This window comes from Ipomoea triloba, chromosome 7 (genome assembly GCF_003576645.1).
Source record: "Ipomoea triloba cultivar NCNSP0323 chromosome 7, ASM357664v1".
Lineage (NCBI taxonomy): Eukaryota > Viridiplantae > Streptophyta > Magnoliopsida > Solanales > Convolvulaceae > Ipomoea > Ipomoea triloba.
The window spans coordinates 9,638,844-9,663,439 of NC_044922.1; the positions used below are offsets into that span (position 1 = coordinate 9,638,844).

General features: G+C 35.7%; 1 protein-coding gene and 1 long non-coding RNA gene across 8 annotated transcripts; one reads left to right on the forward strand and one right to left on the reverse strand.

Moving 5' to 3' along the window:
* The first annotated feature begins 2,654 nt into the window (after positions 1-2,654).
* On the forward strand, positions 2,655-11,236 carry LOC116025313 (nardilysin-like). 2 transcript variants are annotated; one of them, XM_031266511.1, is made up of 19 exons: positions 2,655-2,978; positions 3,144-3,219; positions 3,378-3,424; positions 3,662-3,774; positions 3,858-3,931; positions 4,077-4,172; positions 4,271-4,390; positions 4,797-5,030; positions 5,233-5,381; positions 5,641-5,797; positions 6,146-6,298; positions 7,046-7,419; positions 7,523-7,672; positions 7,803-7,985; positions 8,689-8,892; positions 9,032-9,138; positions 9,262-9,415; positions 10,542-10,663; positions 10,793-11,236. In XM_031266511.1, the coding sequence occupies exons 1-19, from the start codon at positions 2,655-2,657 to the stop codon at positions 11,034-11,036; spliced, it is 3,081 nt and encodes a 1,026-aa protein (XP_031122371.1). In that variant the 3' UTR covers positions 11,037-11,236. The 2 variants fall into 2 exon arrangements, with proteins under 2 accessions (XP_031122371.1, XP_031122372.1); XM_031266512.1 differs by having other exon boundaries at positions 2,839-2,978; positions 3,670-3,774.
* A 675-nt stretch (positions 11,237-11,911) lies between these two features.
* LOC116025323 lies at positions 11,912-15,186 on the reverse strand. 6 transcript variants are annotated; one of them, XR_004099670.1, is made up of 8 exons: positions 14,754-15,176; positions 14,604-14,688; positions 14,258-14,453; positions 14,028-14,095; positions 13,785-13,812; positions 13,502-13,617; positions 12,662-12,890; positions 11,912-12,368 (listed from the first exon to the last, which is right to left on the reverse strand). It is a non-coding gene; the product is annotated as an uncharacterized LOC116025323 (long non-coding RNA). The 6 variants fall into 6 exon arrangements; XR_004099669.1 differs by having other exon boundaries at positions 12,662-13,617; positions 13,974-14,095; positions 14,754-15,186; XR_004099667.1 differs by having other exon boundaries at positions 12,662-13,617; positions 14,193-14,453; positions 14,754-15,186.
* Between the last annotated feature and the right edge of the window lie 9,410 nt (positions 15,187-24,596).

Below are 24,596 nucleotides of genomic sequence, written 5' to 3' on the forward strand. Positions count from 1 at the left end.
GCATATTATGTGTGTTAGATTCTCGAATTATCGATAATGGATTTTTACGGGTTGAACCCGTGTGTTGTGTAAATATTTGGCTTGGCATTTTTGTGTTATATACATTCGTATATTAAGAATGATATATTATTATGGAATGAATTATTGTGGAGAAAAATGTGTTTTGAGAAATTATATATTTTATTGGAGAAAATATTTATTATGAAGAAACGATATATTTTGGAAATTATATATACATATTTGGTCTTGGAGGATAATGATATTTGGTGCCGGTGTGAGCCGGAAATCTCACAACTTACCTATTGGAATTATATTCATTATGAAAAATTAATTGATTGATATTGGTGTGGGTTGAATCCCCCAATTTGGTTTATGAATTATGAAATTTGAGTATTGGTGTGGGTTGAATCCCCCAATTTGATTTTTGGTTTGGCTTATGATGCCTTTTGGTGGTTATGTTGAGAGTTTAAAGACTCTCCACTATGTATTTAATCCTCCTTGACAAATATGCTATTTTTGGAAGAAAATTATATCTCCACATTATTTTGGAAAAGTATATTATTATGAAAGATTATGAAATAAATTATATATATACGATTTTGGAAAAGAAGATGAGATTTTGAAAATATAAAATCCAAGCCTATATTTTACGGGGTGAAATGGAACTTAATTAGCTTATGCTAATTTTGGGATATACACCCCTTTGTTTTTGTGTTAAATGATTTTTGCAGGTGAACATGAATAAGATGGAAGTTGAGGATGATTTTAGTCTTTTACAGGGTGAAATGGAACTTACTTAGCTTATGCTAATTTTGGGATATACACCCCTTTGTTTTTGTGTTAAATGATTTTTGCAGGTGAACATGAATAGGATGGAAGTTGAGGATGATTTTAGTCTATCATAGAATAGACACCCTGGAAGTTTTAGCATTTTGAGAATACCCCGTTGTATTAATTATTTCAATATGTATTAAGTTGGATTATTTGAGGACTTTTGATGTTGTAAGTTTAGCCTTAGCGTTTGGGTATAGGAGAGATATCCGAGCGTGGCGGTAACACCCATTTTCTTTTGGTTAGATGTGTAAGCTTCCGCAATGTTATTGGTGATTTTGTAAATATATTTAAGTTGTGAAAATGGGGGTGTTACATGAGCTTTAGTGAAAAAGTTTGAGCGTGGCTCCGCAGATTAGGAGGTGTTCTCCAACTGCGTTATCAAATTCAGCTGTGTACTTATTTTGGCACTTCTTAAATTGCTTTATACTATATTATATATCTGCATTACATAATTTTAAAATGTAGTTAGAAATATACACACAATTGTAGTTCAGTAGTCTAGCTACTTTGACATATAAGATGAATGCAATTACTGAATTCTAACAAGTGGTTCAGTAAAAGGAATTGTTTGAAATAAATAGGGGAGCTTGTTAATACAATTGTTTTAATAGAAAGTGATGCATTGGTTCATATGATGATTACTTTTGTCCTCTGATTGATGCAGTGGTACAATTGCTTAATACTGAAGAGGTTCATGGCATTGTTGGATCTGAAGTTTCAACTGAAACCTTTGTTGCAGAATTAGGAAGCAAAGCTCATGTCCCCTTGATTTCATTAACTCCAAGAAGCCTTTCTCATGTGAACACTGCAAGTCCTTACATGATTCAGATTACACCTGATGGTTCATGTGAGCACTTCTATGAGATTTCACATTTTTCACCTTGCGGAAATATCGAGAATGATGATCGAAGGGTATACATGGATATTTACCACTGACAGTTTATCCAACAGCTTAAGTTCCATGGATTCAACAACTACCAGTTCATGGCAAGGTGCTGTGGGAATTAGGCCGTATGTGCCCAATTCAGAAAATCTTGGAATTAGGCCGAGGCATAGCATCACCATGACTCTCGGAGAGCTTCCGCACCGCGTGGGAGACTCCGCCGGGAAAAACCTAACAACGGCGCCGCCGTTAATGATCATCGTGTTCTCCAACTCTACTTGGACTTCCAAGCCTCAGCCATGAACGCCGTCGCGTACTTGTGCCGGCCTATTGGAAACATCCTCAAGGAGCTATCGATCAAGTGCGAGAGGTGGTTGTTAACGATGCCCTGATGGTTAACACTGTTAAGGACGTGGTGGCTTCCATGCAAAACATCGAGACCTCCTCACGTTTTCGGATTATTCATATTTTAATATCTATTTAAACAAGTTAATAAAAAAATATTTCCACATCACCTGTAACAAATGCCTCCACTGAGACTCAAACTCACTCCCTTCCACATAGAAGTGTACACCGGGTGCCGCTTGACCACAAGATCTTTGACATTTTTTTTTTAATGATTTGTGTATCGAATCCGCAGTTATGAAAGGTTAGGTTTGCATTAAAAATCGGTTTGAGTCTTTAACTTTGATTAGGGACTAGGGAGTACAATTATCGGAACCGGCCCGCACTAAAACAGCAGAAGACGGTAAAATTAGCGCACAACAAAAAGCAGCCCGCCCTAAAGGAGTCCACTACTCCACTGCACCTCTCCATATAAATATCTTCCCAGCAGCAATCAGGATCACCAGAGAGACCGGAGATTTAAGGGACTTTGAGGAAAGCGCCCGTGTAAATCTCGCTCGCGCTCTCCTCTCCTCTATTCAATTTGCTTGTAATGGCGGTTGGGGACGTCACTTTCTCGTCTGATGACACCGTCAAGAAGTCCCCAAACGACCAGCGGTTGTACAGATACATTGAGCTTCAGAATGGTCTCTGTGCTCTGCTTGTTCACGATCCTGAAATTTATGCCCCAGGACCAGTAAAAGCTTCTGGAAACTCCCAAGGAACTGAAGATGATGAAGAAGAAGAATCTGACTATGAGGACGAAGAAGAAGATGAAGAGGGGGACGATGAAGGAGAAGAAGGAGATGGAGATGATGAAGATGAATCGGAAGGTGAAGAAGGGAATGAAGATAAGAAGGACTCCTCTCATAAGAAGGTCATTCTCCATTGCTGCTCAATTATATACTCAAAATGAGAATGTAGTCGATGTAACTCGTGCACAGAAAGTGGTTTTGGGGATGGTGAATCTTAACATTGAGTTTATTACTTTGTGGAATGAGGGCTGTCGTTTATCTGTGGAGTATTTTATTGGATTTTGCAGGCAGCCGCCGCTATGTGTGTAGGAATGGGCAGCTTCTTGGATCCGTATGAGGCACAGGGTCTTGCGCATTTCCTTGGTATTGCTGACCATTTTTACTCTGAAGTCACATACATATGTCTGCTATTTCACTGGATACAAGAAGTCTGTTTTGTTTGTTCATTAGAGTGCATTTGGTAATGTACTCCTGAAAGTCCAAAAAGTTCTAAAAATTCTTATGATTTATCCCCTTTGTAGAGCACATGCTATTTATGGGGAGTACTGAATTCCCAGATGAGAATGAGGTGTGTTTATGTTTAAATTTTTTTTGTTTCTTGAATAGCAATGATAATTATATTTTTTTCTTCTTTCCTAACTAAGTGCTTCTACTGGGATGACATTTCACATTTGCAAAATTTCCATAGCATGATGCTTCAATAGTGTTTAATAAAAATTTTACTTCCATAATTCTGAAGATGCTACGATGCCTAAGTGATCATTATAGTCAATTCAGCTCCCTAGTTGACTCTTTTCTTAACTAGTATGACAGTTACTTGTCCAAGCATGGGGGCTCCTCTAATGCATATACAGAGACAGAGCATACTTGCTACCATTTTGAGGTTAAAAGAGAGTTTCTTTATGGTGCCTTAAAGAGGTACACATCTGTTATGCAAAAAGTGTTGTGTTGGTCTGACTTGGATAGGGCAGATAACTAACAGTGGTATAGTTTCTAATCAGGTTCTCTCAGTTTTTTGTTTCACCTTTAGTAAAGGCTGAAGCCATGGAGCGTGAGGTACTTGCTGTTGATTCAGGTTTGTTAATCTTGTTTCAGTTTTGATAGTAATGCTTTTTCTTTGTTTCTTTCTTTTCCATTTGTCAATTTCATTGATTTTCATCTGCTGGTGGCTTTTTCCTACTGATTACTGGTGTATTTTTTATATCATGCATGGGTAACAGAATTTAATCAGGTGTTGCAAAATGATTCATGCCGCCTACAGCAATTGCAGTGCCATACATCTGCTCCTGGTCATCCTTTTAATCGATTTTTTTGGGGTAAATTCTCAAATCCAGGCCTTTTCTTTTCCTTGTGATGTTTGGTGACTTTGATCTCCCGGATTGTTTGTTGACATATCTCCCTTACTTGAATGAAGGGAATAAGAAGAGCCTTTCTGATGCCACGGAGAGGGGAGTCAACTTAAGGGAGCAGATTTTCAAATTATATCATGATAATTACTATGGCAAAAAGATGAAACTAGTTATCATAGGGGGAGGTAATGTTTTCTTAAAACTAAACATCTATTGAACATTTATAGGAGCTTTTATTGAGCATGATAATGCACTTGAAACTAGAAGTTATTTTCAGACGATGGTTGGCTTAAATTGTACAAGTAGATGTTTTATTCACTGGGGTTTTTTTTTTTTTTTTTTTTTTTTTTTTTTTTTTTTTTTTGAGTGGTTGATGTGCTTATCCCCTCTCCACATGCGCACTAGCATAGCTGACTGCATCCTTGCTTATATTGTAATCACTAATCAGTTGGCATGTATTCATACAAATGTCTCATGCTATGCTTAATGTGTTGCATATCAAATTTTGTTGTTGAGGTTTAGCTGGGTTCTGAAGTGTTTGGTAAAACTTTTCCTACATCTATGCTCATTATGGTAGTTTTAATGCTGCAGAGACTCTAGATGTCCTTGAGAGTTGGGTTCTTGAATTATTTAGCACTGTCAAGAAAGGCGATATGGTAAAATCCAGTTCCAGACTGGAAACTCCTATCTGGAAAGCTGGCAAGCTTTATTGGTTAGAGGCAGTTAAAGATGTTCATATCCTAGAATTATCGTGGACATTGCCTTCTCTTCGGAAGGATTATTTGAGGAAAGCTGAAGACTATTTGGCACATCTACTTGGGCATGGTAAGGCCTTCTGGACTCGGTAATTGCTATGAAATTTTCAGTTGGTTATATTTCTATTTTATTTTATGTTGTGTGGCTGGAATGTAATTATATCCGCACTAGTGATTATTTTTTTTTAATTTTTATTTTTAATGCAAGTTTAAGTGTTAAATGACATTTGTTGTGGATTTAAATACCTAAACATGGATAACATATTTTCCAGAGGGCAGAGGGAGTTTGCTTTTCTTCTTAAAAACCAAAGGCTGGGTTACCTCCATATCTGCTGGTGTTGGAGATGAAGGAATGCATAGGTCCTCAATAGCTTACATCTTTGGCATGTCAATACACCTAACAGACTCTGGCTTGACAAAGGTTGAATTCTTCTCCATTACTTGTTTGGTTCTTCAGCCCTCTATCCCAGATAGTATGGCCTGCACACCGTACATATTGACTTAGGATGCAAGCAAACATTTATTTGTTTGTTTTGCATAATTGTTGTGGGCAATTCATTTACATTTACGTCAAATTGGTTTATCCCATAAAATTCAGTTCCTTTTATGTATATACCTATCATTTCTTATTCATTTTTCTATTTTTCCTGTTGGATTAAGCATTTGATCTGGTTCTGCAGATATTTGAGATCATTGGTTTTGTCTATCAATACCTCAAGTTATTGCGGGAAGTTTCCCCACAGGAATGGATATTTAAGGAACTCCAAGATATTGGGTTAATGGAATTCAGATTTATAGAGGAAGAGCCTCAAGATGAATATGCTGCAGAACTTGCAGGTTATCTACTTTTGCTGCAGAACTTGCTCAAACTTTTGATTTGTGTTCAATTTCTCAACATATGTTGTTCCTTTAGAACTAATTGCCTGGATTGTGCATAGATTTATGTAATCTCTCCATCATTAGTCTTTTGTCATTTCCCCTAACAACTTTGAAGGGAAAGAGGTTGGCTCCATAAGGGCATAAAACCCACTTTAGGAGCCAGAGGAAAGTTTCTGAATGTTCTCCCTGCCCAGATCATATTCTCTTTGTAAACAATAGAAACAACTGATGGGTCTTTTGAGTTTTGACCCTCAAAAGAATATGATTTGTGATTTCTTAAATTGTGATGAGATTTTGTTATTGCAGAGAATTTGCTTGTTTATCCTCCTGAAGATGTTGTTTATGGTGACTATGCATATGAGATTTGGGATGAGCAGTTGATAAAGTACATTTTGGGTTTCTTCAGGGCAGACAATATGAGAGTTGACATAGTAACGAAGTCATTAAATAATTCTAGCGGTAAGTCTTTTTGAAGATCTTTATTGATGCCAATTAAGAATTTCAGTTTTATATTTATGCTATGTGCTTGTTTGAAGCTATTCAGTTAAGAGCCTGAAGCTCTTATCCTAACTGAAAAATGAAACAAAAACTAGTGAAAGGCTTAAAATGGGCGTTTTAATTTAGTGCCAATGACCCTTTATTCAATTTGCTATAATTGATTAATTAGGTTCTTATGATATGTATTGCCTAATTAACTTTTTGGTGTTTTGGTTTTTGTTGAATATTAGGAAACCTTTATTGAATATTAGGAAAATCCTAGTAGGGTGGACTTAGTTTCCTATTCCTATTAGGATTAATTTAGTATATTGTTTAGTATATATAGAGGTACATAGGCGTATAGAGTAGATAGGGAGATACAATCTATTGTGATCTTTCATTATAATATATTCTCTTTTTCTCTGGTTTCTCACATACTTTGCTTCCGCCTAACTGGCGGGTGGTTGTTATTCTCCACCCGCCAGGCCTTTCAATCCCTTAATTTCAACAGTTTTTCAAGTGACTTCTCAGTTTGCCTCATTCTTCACTGGATTATGATAGTAAATGTTTGCTTCTCTTCACTGCATATTGTAATTAATGTAAATTGTCTACAGTGGATCCCATGTTATACATATAGTCTACAGTGCAATGCATGCATGTTAACAAGTATTGATTTATTTAAATTCCAAATAATCTTTTTTTCCCCTGTTATCTGACACCTTTTTTTAGATGTTCAATGTGAACCATGGTTTGGATCACAATATGTTGAAGAATATATACCCTCATCTCTGTTGGAATTGTGGAAGGATCCTCCAGAGATTGATGTGTCACTACATTTACCTGCAAAGAATGATTTTATTCCATCAGATTTTTCAATTCGTGCTGACACAATATCTTGTGATGGAGGGAACGCTCCAAAATGCATTCTTGATGAACCCTTGATGAAGTTTTGGTACAAGCTGGATAAAACTTTTAAGCTTCCTCGTGCCAATACTTATTTCCGTGTTACCCTTAAAGGGGCCTACAGTAATTTGAGAAATGCTCTACTGACTGAATTATTTGTCCTCCTTTTAAAAGATGAGCTGAATGAGATTGTCTATCAGGTAATTTACTTTTTCCTCCTTTAATTGAATGGTTCTAAAGCTTTGGAAATCTACTAATGCTTGTAAATTGCAACATCTGTAATATACCATTACTCTTTTGCAGGCTAGTGTGGCCAAATTAGAAACTTCTGTTTCCTTGTATGGTGACAAGTTGGAGCTAAAAGTGTACGGTTTTAATGATAAGCTACCAGTTCTTTTATCAAAAGTTTTGGCAGTGACCAAGTCTTTCTCACCTAAAGATGACCGCTTTTTGGTATATTTCAAAGCTATTACTTGCAATTGGTTATGTTTATATATTTCATTATTAATCATATATATGCGCGAATAATTTTACACTGTAACCTTTTGTAATTTATTCATTGCTTTGATGGAGCTTTTGATAGGTCATTAAGGAAGATATGGAAAGAACTTTGAAGAACACCAACATGAAGCCTTTGAATCATGCATCATACTTGAGACTCCAAGTTTTGTGCAAGAGCTTCTGGGATGTGGAGGAGAAGCTATACTTATTAAATAACTTATCTCTTGCCGATCTGAAGGCTTTTCTTCCAGATCTTCTTTCCCAGGTGTGATTGTGTGAAAGTTAATAATTCATTAAAATGTCATCCAATAACAATTCATGTGGCAAGTGACCAGCTCTATGGCCATTGAACCTTCTTAAGAGCATTTTCTTTTGTTGTTTTATATTGATTTACTAGGTTGGTTATTTTGCCAGTAAGGATGCTAAAGGGGAATCCCCATCTATGGTTAATAACTTAATATTAGCCGTCCATGTGTGTAATACCCTACTTGGTCTTGGGGAATTTTAATGACCTTTTCCTTTAAAATCCTTACATTTTGTTCTTCTCCCATTTACCCATAGTGATCTAAATCAGGTAAATTTTTATAACACCGTGTAATAATAATGATGGAATTAATAAAATCCATAAGATTTTTAAAAGCTAATAAGTTAAGTACTGGAATTGTTGGGCAGGATTTATTTTAATAATCATCCTGTTCCTTTAAAATCCTTGTATGTCAGGCTGTCTCATGTACCCACACTCATCTAAACAGGATGAATTTTTGTAATAATAAAAATTAATAAATGCAATAAGAATCTTTTTAAGTTAATAATTTTCTCCATAAATAATAGATTGTTGTTTGGGCTTCCTGTTTTGCTCTCCATTTAAGCTCATGTACACCATGTGCTACTTAGTTCTACTTTTATCACCATGGGCTAAATGTATATTGACTATATTCACTCCCACTTTCTATTGGTTTGTACTGCAGTTATATATTGAGGGTCTTTGCCATGGCAATATGCTGGAAGAAGAAGCTGTAAATATATCAAGTATATTTACAAGTTATTTCTCTGTACCACCACTACCGGCTGAAATGAGGCATGAAGAGTATGTTATGTGTCTTCCTTCTGGTGCTGACCTGGTTAGAGATGTACGAGTGAAAAATAAACTGGATACAAACTCAGTGGTTGAGGTAATACCCAAAAAGAAAGGGAAAAAAAAAAAAAGAAAAAGAAAAAGAAAAAGAAACATAGTGATGTGGTTGTTTTTTTTATAGTTAAAGATGTGTTTGATAAATTAGTTGATGGTTTTCCATGCTTTTCTCTATATAGCTCTATTTTCAGATTGAACCTGAAGTAGGCTCTGAATTGATCAAACTAAAAGCACTGGTAGATCTTTTTGATGAAATTGTGGAAGAACCACTCTTTGATCGGCTAAGGTATAATAAGATTAAGATTCCAACTTTTATTAGGCATATTGCACAAGATATCTTGTTGATTGTTGACATATGGTTATGATCCCTGTCACAATCTGTTGAATTTTCTTTTCCATGTTAATATAGGACAAAGGAGCAACTTGGGTATGTTGTTGATTGTAGCCCGAGGGTAACATACCGCATATTGGGCTTTTGCTTTCGAGTTCAGTCTTCTGAGTATGACCCTATATACTTGCAAGGAAGGATTGATAACTTCATAAATGACGCAAAAGAGATATTGGTATGCATCATCCATACCATTTTATTTTATTTCTAGTTTTATTTTTTATTCCATGCCTGTGCAGTTTAATTTAAATCTCTCTTTGTGTTTCAAGTTTCTTTTCCTTCCTTTTTTTAAAATAAAAATAGTTGTTTTAGTGCTTTTCCAATCTTTGCATCTCTACTGGTTTAAAAGGTTTTCTGCTCCATTTTTAAGAGAGACATTTCTGACTATGAAATTCAGGGGAAACATGTTAGAATGTTAAGATGCCACAATGATCGAAATTCATTCCACAGAATGTCATGATGGTTAGGTAATTTTAGATGTGTTACAATCAGCAGAAGCAATATGGTTGAGAGCCTTCTGCATGAGAGCTTTGTTCCAGATATGCATGTAAACTGTAAACTAGATAACAAGTTGAACGTTCAATTGCAAATATTTGACACCTAGAAAAAAAAAATCTAAGGGTGTGTTTGGTCATGGGGTTAAACACAAGGGATGGGAATGAAAGTTATACACATTGTTTGATTGACAACTTTTTAAAACAAAGTATAGGATTTGATTTCCCCTATAATTACAAAACCCATTACCTATTTAAATGAGGTATCATCCCATTAATTCAGCATTATCCCTCCTCATTTCGTCGTCGCCTCACTCATCTCTCCTCACTTCATCGACTTCCTCATTGCATTGCCTACTCACTTAATCACCACTCTTAAAAGATAAATTGCTTTGGTTTTTTGTTTTTGTATTTTTAAAACACTTATTCCGATTATAGGGTCATACATAACCAAACATTAGTAATTTAGTATTGCTAATCATTCCAATTCCACAGTACTACCAAACTTGCAAAATACATTCACCAAAACCCATTCCAATTACCATGAATTTGATTCTCATTCCGATTTCCATGTTCGAACCAAACACACCCTAAGTGTTGACTGGCATGATATGGTATTTGTATGCATATGCCTGCATGTCTTTTTGAGAATTTACCGTTAAGATTTGTCTATTTCTATGCTTTGGTTTTTAGTTCTGGGCTCTATTGCATGCATGGTGCCGTCTATACTCATTTGGTGTTTAAATAACAGCAATTGGTGTTGACTATTACTTTGACATATTAAGTTATCATGATTGGTTGTTGTAGGATAACCTTGATGACGACTCTTTTGAAAGTTTCAAAAGTGGGCTTATGGCAAAGCTTCTTGAGAAAGATCCATCTCTTTCATATGAAACAAATCGTCTATGGGGTCAAATCGTAGATAAAAGGTACGTAACAAGTAGCTCCACTACAGATAACTTCCATAATCAAACAACAATCTGTCGTTGCTAGGACTTGTTGTCTTGAAACAGTTCTATTAGGCTGCGTTTAAACTCGGAAATCCTGTTGATTCTTAGGTATATGTTCGACTTGTCCGAGAAGGAAGCAGAAGAGCTTAAAAGCATTCGCAAAAGTGACTTGATCGAGTGGTACCATACTTATTTAAAACAACCGTTTCCCAAATGTAGAAGGCTTGCTGTGCGTGTTTGGGGTTGCAACACCCAACGGAAAGACACTGATGCCGGTGTGGAACCTGCTAAGGTCATCAAAGATCCGACAGCCTTCAAGAAGTCATCTGAGTTCTATCCAAGCTTTTGTTAAAAACTTCAAATTATGTCACCATAGTTTTTTTTGTTAACAGGTAGTGCAGAGAACCATTTTACAGGACTAGTGAAATATGCTGCAGCTTGCAGTGGACTATATCCAATTTTATGCTTGGCAGTTGGCAAAAAAGATATTTAAACAAGACAGTTGTTTGAGTATTGAGGAGTATACCTTTGTCTGCCTTTACTGAAAGTCAACTTGGAGTTAAACACTATCTTATAAACTAGTCGTAGGCACGCGCTTTGCGCGAATGCCCAACGATAATACTCCGTATATGTATATTTTAATAAGAGTTAATTCTAGTAATGATCCTCTGACTATATTGATTTTCCAAAATTAGTCCTTGATTTTTAATTTGGACAATTTAGGTACCTTGACTTTTAAATTTTTTCTAATGTTGGTCTTTCCGTCAAATTTTGGTTAAATTGAGGTCAAATGAATGGATAAATTGTCCGTTCATCTGTTTAGTGTATTATTATTACGTGTATTTCTCCTGTCCTATACGTTATATATATGAATATAATCTCAGCCGAAGTCTCAAACGGCGATGTCTCTTTGATTGATATTATATTCATATAGCGTATAGGACAGGAGAAATACAAGTATACAAGTGAACAGACAATTTTACCCCTTTATTTGACCTCAACTTAACAAAAATTTAACGAAAGGACCAACATTTGAAAAAATTTAAAAGTCAAGGGACCTAAATTGTCCAAATTAAAAGTCGGAGACTAATTTTAAAAAATCAACATAGTCGGAGGACCATTGTTGGAATTAACTCATTTTAATAATTATATGATAAAAATAAAAAATCCATAAACACATTGATTTCCTAACACACTCACCCTGGCACCACTTCAAAGTAACTCATGTGAGCAATATTATGTTCATATTAGAGGCAACATTATCTTTAATCAAAAACCAAAATCCTTGGGGCCCATCTCATGTGAGCAATATTATGTTCATATTAGAGGCAACATTATCTTTAATCAAAAACCAAAATCCTTGGGGCCCCAAAATTTTTGTCTTGTAGCCTACCACTTAGAGTCCTCCCAAATTATTTTAAATAAACACTAAAAAAAAATTATTAATTTTAGGTAACAAAATGTTGGTGAAGAATAATCTATTAAACTCTTAAAGAATTGTTGGCTCCCCATTTTCTGCCATAGTGGAGACTTTTTTTTTTTTTTTTTTCTGGAAAGCCCATAGACCATAGTGGAGACGTTTGGCAGAGAATCCAAGCAAAAAAATTTAGTTTTCTTGCCTTGAGCCATGCGTTGACTCAAGACAACTTGCATGTGTTGCTCATCGGATGGCAATAGCGAATACCTGACAAATAAATAATTTTAGTGAACATTAAATTTATTCTCGAAGCCAAAATTTACGTAAACTCTTAAAATTCTAATCATTTCAATAACTAAAATTCCAAATATCACATAAATTAAATATTTAGAGTTACTAAAATATTATTATGGCATTATAAATTATTTCACATAAACATTTAAAGAAATTATTAATTTTGAGCAAAAAAAATTGGGTGAATAATTATCTTGTGAATAATAATAATAAATATTCATATAACTTTGAGACAAATAAATAATTTTAGCCAACATTAAACTTACTTTCGAAGTCAAAATTCACGTCATCACCCCGAAACACAGAAAGCCATAGAAGGGATGCTGTTTACTGTGCTTTTTGACACTCACGTGTTCTCCCTTCCAATCTGTTGGCTTCTAAGTTGTTCTCCATTCCAAGTTGTTGGCTTCCAAGTTGTTCTCTCTTCCAAGCTGATGGCTTCCAAGTTGTTCTCTCTTCCAAGCTGTTGACTTCCAAGCTGTTCTCCCTTCCAAGCTTTTGTAAGTAATACATTTAGATTTATATATATATATATATCTTCTTTAATCATAGGAAAGAAGTTGGTCTACTGATCAAATTATCAAATTTCAAGAGAAAAGTAAAATAGTAAAAAAAAGACGGAACAAAGCATATAGCCATAAAAATACTATACATAGTCGGGCAAATTATTTCCTTGAGCTCCGTGCGCACAATTTTTTTTTTTTTTGAGGAAAATGCCCAGTAATTCCTTAATATGTTTCGTCCAAATCTTTTCATGGGCCAAAAAAACTCTTGAATTCTTCTTTCCATTCAAAAATTTTGAATTGCCAGCCAGCATCACAAACTAACTCTTTTGAACAGTGTTACAAAAAAAAAACTATTTTGAACAAGGGAATAATCCACGTTTCCATTCCACCCAAGAAAGTGACAAGGTGAAGCAACAACAACCGTTGACCCACCCTGGACCATGAAACTTTGCATGTAACGGCCAAGCCTACATTAGAGTTATGAATTCATCTATAGTCCAAGAAGAGTTATGTCACAAATTATAAGAAAAAGAAGATAAATTCTCAAGCGTACAGCATGTATGAGGATGTTTGAAGCTTACTTTAAAGTCATGAACTCACGATATATAATTAACCTGAGGGTTAGAATCATGTAAAAAGGAGAGTCCACGAGCAGCATCCACAGCAACCTTCATCCTCGTCTCTCATGAAAATTAAAGATGACGTTCCTACATGCCCTGTAAAATAACATAGCTTAGGACCAAGAAACATAACAGGAACTGTAAAGGCTACAAAGATCTCCGATCCATTGTTCTAGATGTTCATGATATCATCCATTTTATCTCTATAAAATCAATGAATTTCAAAAGACAATTAAAGTATGGCTACAAAGCTGCAAACTTACTTCTGAGCTCAGCAAATCCAGGTCAAAGCTGCGTCAACAGATGAACAAAAATGGTTTCAAATGAATGAATTGAATGATGGTGAGCATATGTACTGTTTCTACTTTTTTTCTCCACTACCAAAAATGATAAGGAATAAAAATGATTTTTCTTTTCCACATGATGCCAAATGTAAAATTGCTTTTACTCACTGCCATTTCCACTTCCATTTTAAAAATTTTGTACAGGTGGCAATGTTAAATCACCTAGTTCATGAATCCAAATGAAATATAGTCTTCTTGCTCTCATCTAATTTGAATTGCCGAGCAGCAATCTGAAAACACAATTTTATTTTTTTTTTTGAAAACAAAACACAAATTAAAATACCATTTTTCCAAAAAAAAAAAATCCAATTTGAAATCTGGCCAGACCATGCGTGATACTCATTGTCAGCCACTCATGAAACGAACAAACACAACAAGCCAAACAACTTTACTTGTTGAAATCTGCGTGATTGACTTTTCCAAACATTAACGGTCAAACATCCTCCATCTTTAATTACGGATAAAATCACCGTAGCTCGTCGCCGGTTCCCACCACCGCTGCAGTAGCGGCGCCGTTGACGCAAAACCAGTAAGAGAGCGTTTTACTGTTCGTTTAGTATCGTTTGACGGTTTGGGTATACACGTAGTCTAGAGAGTAAGAGAAAAACCCAAGATCATCTTTTAATTTCACCAAACTTTGAAGCTAAGGAATGGCGGGAAAAACATGGCAAAAGGAATATACATTAAATCTGGAGGTATGACTAACAATATGAAGTTAAGATTCTTGTTACGGCTTACCATGCATGTAGTTCCTCTCAATTATTCTGTCGGAGCCCTCGCATCTTACTGTTCGACCCTTTTGATTTTTATCTTAACGTTTAACCTTCAACAAAGAGTGTTTGCAATTAAAGAATTAGAGTTGCCTAAATTAATAAAGGTAAAATATACCTTGTTGCCCAAGAAGCTGACCAAACACATGACAAAGCTGTGTTGAAGAAAAAAACGGTTTCTTCCTTTTTACTGCCGAAGCCGAACTGCCAAAATGGGAGGAAGAAAATTTTGGTTTTCCTCTTCTGCTTGCTGCCTCTAGCCCTCTACTGAATGAAATCATTTCCTTTTCCAGATGTTGCTAAATGTAACATTGCTTTCCACTATCTTTTGCTTTTTGTTTTTTAAGGGACCCAACAGTTCAGGAATTTACGGGAAAGGGCAAGAGAAGGCATGTTTTTTTCTTTCTTGGTGGGACCCAACAGTTCAGACATTTACAGGGAAGTGGCATAAAAAAAAATGGCAATTTTGTTATTTCTTTAAAAACTGAGGGCAATTAAAAAGGAAAAAGAAATTCAAAAATAAGCTAAAAAACTGTCAGCCTCACGATTTGATATCAATGGCAAAATAGGAGTGTCATTTTTCAGGGGTAATTGGCAAACTCACAAATATATAGTATAGTATAGGGAGATGTTGATATCATCCTTATCTTGGATCAGGAAAGTTTTAGGTTCGAATAGTATCACAGTTATATATATATAAATTGTATTTTTTGGTGAAATCAATGCTTTATATTGAACAACTTTAGCTGTGAGGTTTTTTGGGTTGATTTTTGTCATAGCCACGTAGGAGAGAGGGGTAGAGGGAAGTGGAGAAGGAGAAAAAAAAAAGCCCGACAGGAAAAGTAAAAGAAAAAAAAAAAGTCGGGGTTCATGCGCCTAGTTGGGCGCAGCAGGTGCTCGTGTTGCTTTCCCATTGTTATTGGCAACTAATGGGTCCTACTAAAAAAGCAAATTTGCAGTAGTAAAGATCTTTAAAAAAAAATCACCTTTTCCATTTGTTGAGAATAGATAATATATTAATAATAACTTCGAACGATTACAACAAAGCACAAAGAAATGGTAAGCCATTTCTTACAGTCAGATACAACTTTCTTAGCTAAGCTAAAAGAAACTTGATTTGCAGACTGTGTTGCAAATTGGAAGCTTTCCTTGAGGAAATTTGTTGCTCCGTTAGCGTCATTTGTAGCCTGGCTAAATATAGGCAAGATTAGTTGGGCAATCTTGCACACCACCTGAGTATTCCATATTCACCATGACTGTTATAATCAATAAGCGCTCCATGAAGACCTCGTCAAAGAAACGAGAGGAAGACAACTCGTGAAAGTAACGAGAGGAAGATGCAATCTGCAAGAAAAACAAAACAAAATAGCAAAGAACAAACCGAAACATGTTAAAATTGCAAACCCCACCACACAAGACAAAAGCAAAAACAAAAAGTGGGTGGCACCAAAAAAGAGCACTCAACCCCAAATAACTTTTCCAAACCCCAGCAGACAAAGCAAAAGTGGATTCCAAACCCCAACTCCACTACTAAATAAAATAATATTATTTTTTGAAATGTAGCTTATCAGGAGAAGGAGGAATGCCGGGGAAAGTCGACGAAGGGGAAGGGAAGGGGCGGCTTCAACCGGAGGATGGCCAGGGGCCTGATGGAGAGAAGAAAGAAAGAAAAGAAAAAAAGAAAACGGCTGTTAACGGCTGTTGTGGGAGAACAGATGTATGGTGGAAGGCGATGGGGGAGACGAAAAAGGAGAGGAGAGGAGGCGAGAAGCGAGCAAAAGAAGAAGGCGAGGGTGAAGAGGAGCAGACGCCGCCTCCGCTAAGCAAGCGGTTAGCGGAGGCGGCGGCGGCCGCGCAACTTAGAAGGAGAAGGAAGAGCTTTAGAGAGAAGGAGGAGGGTTTTCTGGTTTAGAGAGATGGGAGAGTTAAAAAGTTACCTTTTCCATTTGTTTAAAAGCCTAACTTACGTTTTTATATTTGTAAAAATCTCTCCAAAAACCTCTAATGGGAATGCACTTATGGCATGTTTAGTTCATGGAATATGTCAAAAATGAAATGGCATACACATGTATGTTTGTTTATATCTGAGTTGTCCTTAATTAATAACTCTTTAATATAAATATACATTTTTATTATAATATGTAGTAGTAGTAATAATAATAATAATAATTATTGTTGTTATTCTATTTCTCTCTTGATCACATATACATGTGTGTGTATATATATATTATACAATATTTATTTAGTATATCATAATAATAATAATAATAATAATTACTATTATTTTGTAAAAAGGGTATTTATGTCTTTAAAACCTATTTCATTTATATTCTTTTTAACCAACCAAACACTAGAATACAATTCCTAAAGTCTATTCATTAAACAAACCAAACAACAGAATACAATTCCTATTATATTGGAATAGCATTCTTATTCCCTCCAAATTTATTCTGTGAACCAAACGTGTTATTAGGGAAAATGATAAAATGATATTTTGAACTATTTAGGAATATTCAATTGCACCGTAAAATTATAAAAAAAAACTCTAATTATTTACAATTTACCACTCTTAACAAGTTAACAAAGGATCAAATATTGAGTTAATTCTATCAATGGTCCCCCGACTATGTTGATTTTCCAAAATTGGTCATTGTCTTTTAATTTGGACGAAAAAGACACTTGATTAATGAATTTGTTACGGTATTAGTCCTTCCGTTTATAATCAGTTAGTGAGGTGTTATGTGTGGGGGTCAATGAGTCTTTATTTTATTGCCTTCTTCTTCCTCTTGTTCAGTATATGTAGCAACGCAGAGTAGATTAGGGAGTAGTGTAGCGGCACGTTGGTTCTCTGGAAACTCGATCACCTTGGTGAGCAAAGTTCGTAGAAGAAGGCATTGCTCTCATGGTGTCTCTTTAGGTTCGTTGACGAACGATCTGTTGCATCATATGCCTATGTGGGGTTGGCGATGCCAAGTGCTCCTGGATCATGGCAAAGAGAAAACAAGGTAGGATTTTGCTGTTTTACAGAGACAATATAAGAGAGACAACACCCAAGTACAGAGCAATGTATTTTAATATTCTATTGGACGACTCAGTAAGTTATAGCTCCAAGCCGCGTAAGAACCAGTCATTTGCTAAAGTTGTTTAGCTTGGCAGAGAAGCATTGAAGAGGAGAAAACATCTAATAAAACTAATTTTGCCCATAAATATGCAGAAAAAGTCTGGAAGTGGTCCCACCGGCCACCGCCTAGGAGTTTCCTTCTCTAATTACATAATGAAAATGTCAGACAAGTTACAAATTTGGTTATCTACATGCATTCTATACAAGAAATGTAAACTCTAGTTCTATACAAGTTACCATTTTGCTATTTTACAGAGACGATTAAATATTATGTAAGGACAACATATGTTATAGTCATTAATTTTCTTTTTCACATTTACTTCTTTCATTTTATAGCGGCACCAATTCTAGACCCAAGCAGATAATGATGGGAACTTCTTTATCAAAGGAGTAAGAGCAGACACTTATAATCTGTATGCGACAGTCCCGGGAAGGATTAGAGGCGTTGGGCAGTGGCTAGCGACTCGTCTTCTCCTCCCTTCTCTACCGGCGACCTCCTCTCCTGGTGCGACATCTGACGAGCAGCGGCGACGACGGAGTCAGTTCGATGAACCAACGGCATAGACCGGCGACTCCCCTCCTCTTCTTCCCTGTTCTGGCATATTTATTATGTTAAGGGAGCTATGGTTAAGTTATGATACATATACTGATTAACACGAGGAACAAGAAGACTAGCTAATGAAAATACCATTTTAGCCCCAAACTTAACGCCTAACTAACTGAAGTTAAACGGAAGGATCATTGTTGGAACAAATTCAATCAATAATCAAGTGTCTTTTTCGTCCAAATTAAAAGACGAAAACCAATTTTGAAAAATCAGCATAGTTTGGGGACCATTGATGGAATTAACTCTCAAATATTGATTGAAGTTGATGCTCTAATTTGTTATTTGTTAACTTATATATTTAGATTAAAACAAAAATTCCTATATAGTAAGAGATCAGGACCTCACGTCCTCTCCATAGCGATCAAGGTTTTGTCCAAGTGTTAAATGCATTGAGGTTATAACATTTGATCATGAATTATTTAACTTAGTCACATTCTCAATCAACCACAGTGATCTAGGTTGAGCATGCCTTTGTCCTCATCCATGGTGATCAAACAGGCAGCTTGAATTTAAGCTTTTATGTTATGTTGTATCTAAATAATGATTTTTTATTTTTATTTTTATTTTTTGTCATTTTTGAGTAGATAACTAGGAGAGAGAGTAGGGAAAGAGAAGAAGGAAAAAAAGGAAAAAAAAAAAGGATGTATGTAAAAAAAAAGAAGTTACGGTAACGTGCTTAACTGGGCGCTATGTTGCGCCACACGCGAGGACAGAATGACTGCTTTGTCCTCACTCATAGTGACCTTGGTTGCCGGCCCCTTTGTCCTCATCCATGACCATCTAGGACAAGGGCGGATGAATTCAAGTTTCAATATTTTTTTAATCAATAAACACTAGTTGACATAACATCTTATTTATGGTGTGTTTGGAAACCAGGAAAATAACTTTTAGAAAATTACTCATTTTTCTGAAAATATTTTCATTTCTTGTGTTTGGTTGCATTCCAAAAAACTATCTTTGCGTGTTTGGTTCATTTTATAGAAAATAAGCAAAATTGTATAATTAAAATTTTAATTGTTGTTTAGGCCTTCCTCATTAGTTTTGGGTTTTTCTCCAGTTTTTTTGTGGGCCCCAGCATCCGCCTCATCATCCATTATCTCACTCAATCACAAAAACTATTCTTTCACATTAATTTGAAGTTTTTTCTCAGTTTTTATGGGCCCACCATTAAATTTATTTATAAATTCATTTCTAATTAAAAATAAACATAGGTAGGTTGGTTTTTACCTGCACTGCCAACATGAAACTTGAATTTAATTAATAAAAAATAATTAAAATTAATATGCATACACCTAATTAATTAAAATGATAATTAAAATCAATTACTTAAAAATTAAACTACAATGTGTTTTAATAAAAATAAATTACATAGCGATTAAAAATAAATTAAAGTACATAAAAATAAAATAAGAAGCTGTAAAATTAATTGCCGTTATTGCTCCATATATGCTCAACCAAATCCGCACAAAGTTGATGATGCAATTGCGAGTCATGTAACTCAGAATTTCTTTGTAAATATTTTTGAAACTCTTCGGTTGAGCCTTGTGATGCTTGTGCCGTTGCTCCATCTTCTTCGTTCACCCAACTACTTACGTTGTCATCTTCATCCTCAATAATCATGTTGTTTAAAATAATGCAAGTATACATTATTTCTCTCCAGTTTTCCCGGTACCAAAATCGTCCAGGACCCAACCATTGCCCAACGAGCTTGTAACACCCCAAAAGCCCGCTCTACATCCTTTCTTGCAACCTCTTGTTTTTGTTTAAACAATATTCTTTTTTTGATCTGCTGGACATGGAAAACTCTTCACAAACATCGACCATTGTGGGTAGATACCGTCTGTGAGATAGTATCCTCTTTTGTACTCTGTACCGTTCACACTAAAATTAACCTTCGGTGCATATCCCAGCAAGATATCATTGAATAAAGGCGATTGATTTAATACATTGATATCATTCATAGCACCCGCGACACCGAAGAATGCATGCCATATCCATAAGTCTGTTGATTCGACTGCTTCTAGCATAATGGTTGGAACTCTATGACCGCCTCGTGTAAATTAACCTTTCCATGCAACCGGGCAATTTTGCCACTCCCAATGCATGCAATCAAGACTCCCTAGCATTCCCGGGAAACCGTGTTTTTGCTCATCCATGTGAAGCAACCGGGCGGTGTCTTGGGGATTCGGTCTTCTCAAGTATTGAGCTCCAAAAACATCAATGACACTTCGACAGAAGTGAAATAAGCATTCTATGGCGGTTGTTTCACCCATGCATAGATACTCATCCATTGTGTCAGCTGGTGCGCCACATGCCAATTGTCGAATGGTCGCGGTAATCTTTTGTAGTGGTGATAAACCCATCACTTTAGCAGCACTTTTTCTTTGTTGAAAATATTCATAACGAGTTTGTAATGCATTGACAATGCGTAAAAATAATTCTTTCCTCATTCAAAAACGTCGACGAAAGATGTCTTTAGGAAACACCGGCTTATCGGAGAAGTAATCAGTGACTAAACGATTGTGACCGGACTCATGGTTCCTATTGATATATCTTCTTTTCTTTCTCAGTTGGGAAGAACTTTGACTTATATCGACTATCTTTTTAGTCAACCACATCATGTTTGCCATCAAATGTTCTTCAATTTCCTCATCACTACTAGTATCACCATCATCTATGGGATCCCAATTAGGAGGGAGTGATGACATTTTGTAGTAAGAAAATTATAGATGTATATAGAAGTGTAGTAAAATGAGTGAGATATATGTGTAAAGTAGTAGGCTAACATATACACATACATATAGACACAAAAAAATGCTGTTGCAGCAAAACAAAGTATCCGTTGGCAGCCACTGGAATGTTGCAGCAAAACAAACTATCCGTTGGAATGCTATGAAATCTAATAATTTATTTGTCTTTATTTAGTTCTAAACATTTATTGTATATTAAATATATATATTGGCAGCCAGTGGATGTATCTTGGCAGCCAGTTCTATTAAAGATATATGTTGGCAGCCAATTCTAAATATTTAGTGTATATATATATGTTGGCAACAACTGGATAATTAAAGTTTAGTGATTATATTTATTGTATATATAATATAATTAGTGATTATATTTATTGTATATATAATATAATATTTAAATTATAATAATTATAATATAATACTAAAAATTGCAAGAATATTACAATAATTAAAATTACAATAATTAAAATTAAAAGAAATTAAAAACTACAAATACAAGAACTTAAAATTACAATAATTAAAATTGCAATAATTTAAAACTACAATTAAAGTTTCAAACGTTTTTTATTTCTTTACAATATGCTAGGTGTGTAGCAAGTTGGTCTTCCGTCATCTCCGATGTATCTTTCGTCAATATATTATATTGTTGCACCTGAAGTTCTTCTTCCTTCCTTTGGTCACGTTCCAATTTCATTTGCAAATGTTTTTCAAAGATTTCTGTTTGTTTTTTTAACACTTCTTTGAAATCATCTTCATCATTCTTACTGGTGTAGCGTTCTTTAGCTTTTCTCTTCGGTGCATTTCTCCCCATTGGTCGAGGAAAAACTTTTTCGCTACCGCCTTCAGTTCCTTGTGAACTATCTGTAAGGAAATTGATTCTTGAAATTCAATAGAAAATGGAAAAAAACAACAAAAATATCCACGAAGGATAAAACACAGGAAAATAAAACCTACAAAAGGTTGAATAAACCTGATAAACAACTTTGGATGAAAACTGGACGATCTCGGGTGGTTGGAAGCACGAGTCGTGTTGCCACTATCCTTAAAACCTTATTTATCGCCTCCCGGGGTGCTGGAGCGTTGCGGTCTAGGTTTCCCAGAATAAAACGTACTACGATCCTACGTTGAGCACACAAACTTGGATCCGGCGAACTAGGACGTGGGATGAACGCAGGTGGCTAGAAGGGATGATGAGCAGTGTTTTGAGGGAGAAAACCAGTGTATTTCCGTGTGTTCTTGGTGTGTTCCAAAACCTACTGCTCACCTACGAATATATAGTAGAGGAGAATGGAGCATGGCATTAATCATGGCATTAATAATCCATTAGTAACCTCCTCCCACTAGCAGAAAATTAATTCTGCCACTAACCAATATTTACACCCACTACCAAGTCCATTATTCACAAAATAACTCTGAAATAATGATTGGAATTAATCAAAAAAATTCCGTAATATCAAGAGTCATTTTTGAACGGACACAGTAAGTGAAACGTCGCGTTCGAGAGGTTACTAGAGTCGCAGTGCGAGACATGGTCCGTCTGTGAACCATCGAGACATCGCCCGTGCCACGAGACGTCAAGTAGTGCATGCTTCGAGACATCGTGCCGGCAACGAGACTTCGCACTGGTCCGCGAGACATCGAACGCGGGCGCCAGCCCGGGCCGCGCGACATCGCACTCGCACGCGAATGAGAGGTCGACTCCGCCAACTTCGAGACATCGAACTACCTCTGGCGAGAGGTCAGTTCGTCTTGATGTCTCGAACGAGAGATCAGTTCTGATCTCATGTGACTGATCTCATGTGGTTGTTTGAAAATATGGCATAACTTAGCCCGCAAGGCCCGCGTACACGAGTCAAGCCTTTTCAGTCTAAGTTTGGGATTTGATTTGCACCCCCCTGCGCGCGAGAGAGAGCCTCTATGCCACACAACTCAATTAGCCTTAAAAACCCTATAGTATTTATAGTGGGGCAAATCCTCCTTCCAAACCAATGTGGGACAAAGCTTCATAAGCTTTTCCTCACTTCAAATTCCATCTCCAATGGGTCTACTTTGAAAACCAATTTCTCATTCACCCATTATCCATTTTGAGCGTACAATATATAGATCTCTTGTCTCACTACGAAGAACCCGAATCCACTTTGACCTGACCCAAATCGATTGTGGACCCCACTTTAAATTGTACCACAAAATGGCCACTTAAATGCCATTTTAGTGCTATTTTTCCAACACTATTGCCTCCACTTCCTTCAACACTATCTCCTACACTTGCGCTGGATGTTTCATTGGTGGATGTTTTACTTAATGAGGCTTGACGAGCTACAAATGATGGTTGCCAGCTAGGAAGGTCTTTGCAAATGGCCCATAAGTGTTCGTAGTCAAACCTGTCTCTACCATGTTTTAGTTTAAATTCTTCCGTAGCACAAACAGTAATATCAACATCATTAGCACCACTAGGCCGCATTCCTTGTAACCTACAATAAATGGTATGAAAATCATAGGTTAATCTCTTAATTAGAGCCCAATGTGGCTTTAACCTATCGGCATGTCTTTTTGGACTATCATTCCCCACATAGGCGTTGTAATACTCTTCAACGCGCTTCCAAAATCTTGTGAAATTGTGTAATAAGCGTGTGCCAATATCTTGTCATCTTCAATGCTACATGTTGTTTGACGACTACTTCTTGTGTTGGCCGGTGGTGGAATTATTGTTACATCATTCTCGGATTGTGTGGAAAATGAGGAAAATTGAGAAAATTGCGTGTTGCCGAGCAATTGAGCACTTTGCATGCTTTCCAGAAATTGGCCATCTTGAATGTTGAAAGTAAATTGTGAAGCTTGTCCAATTTGAGAATTTTGAAAAATAGTTGCAAATTGTGGAAATTGAAAATTGGGTGAAATTTGAGAATTTTGAACTTGTGGTAAAAATGGAAAATTTGGTGTGTAACCAAAATTTTGTGTAGATGGTTGGGAAGAAGATAAATTGAGTTCTGAAGTACCAAAATTGGGTTGAGAAGAAGAAAAATTGGGTTGGGGATTTTTATTACTTGAATTGCCTCTTTCCATTGTTGTATGCAAAAAAAAAAAAAAAAAAAAATATATATATATATATATATATATATATATATATATATATATATATATATATAATTGCTTTGAAAGGAATGAATTGAGTAGGTTATTGGTGGAGTTGTCAGCTTTTCACTATTTTTTTTTTAAAACCTTGCGGGCAGGAGAAAAACATCTCCAAAATGCAACAACCTCATTTGCTAAAAACTAGGAGTTTAAGTTTTTATTTCTTAATATTTGTGCCAATCTGCACTAATGGGGAAGGCCTTACTAAAAAAGATTTAACAATAGCTATGTTTTGCCTAACTATTTTCTTTTCAAATAACAAACAATATATATATATATATATATATATATATATATATATATATATATATATATATATATATATATATATATATATATATATATATATATATA

What these genes read in the sequence shown, in the direction of transcription:
- LOC116025313 (XM_031266511.1), top strand. Translation starts at nt 2,655, where the DNA reads ATGGCGGTTGGGGACGTCACTTTCTCGTCTGATGACACCGTCAAGAAG. An exon ending in TGAATGAGATTGTCTATCAG is followed by an intron (nt 7,420 to 7,522) that starts GTAATTTACTTT and finishes ACTCTTTTGCAG; the next exon opens with GCTAGTGTGGCCAAATTAGA. An exon ending in GGTCAAATCGTAGATAAAAG is followed by an intron (nt 10,664 to 10,792) that starts GTACGTAACAAG and finishes GTTGATTCTTAG; the next exon opens with GTATATGTTCGACTTGTCCG.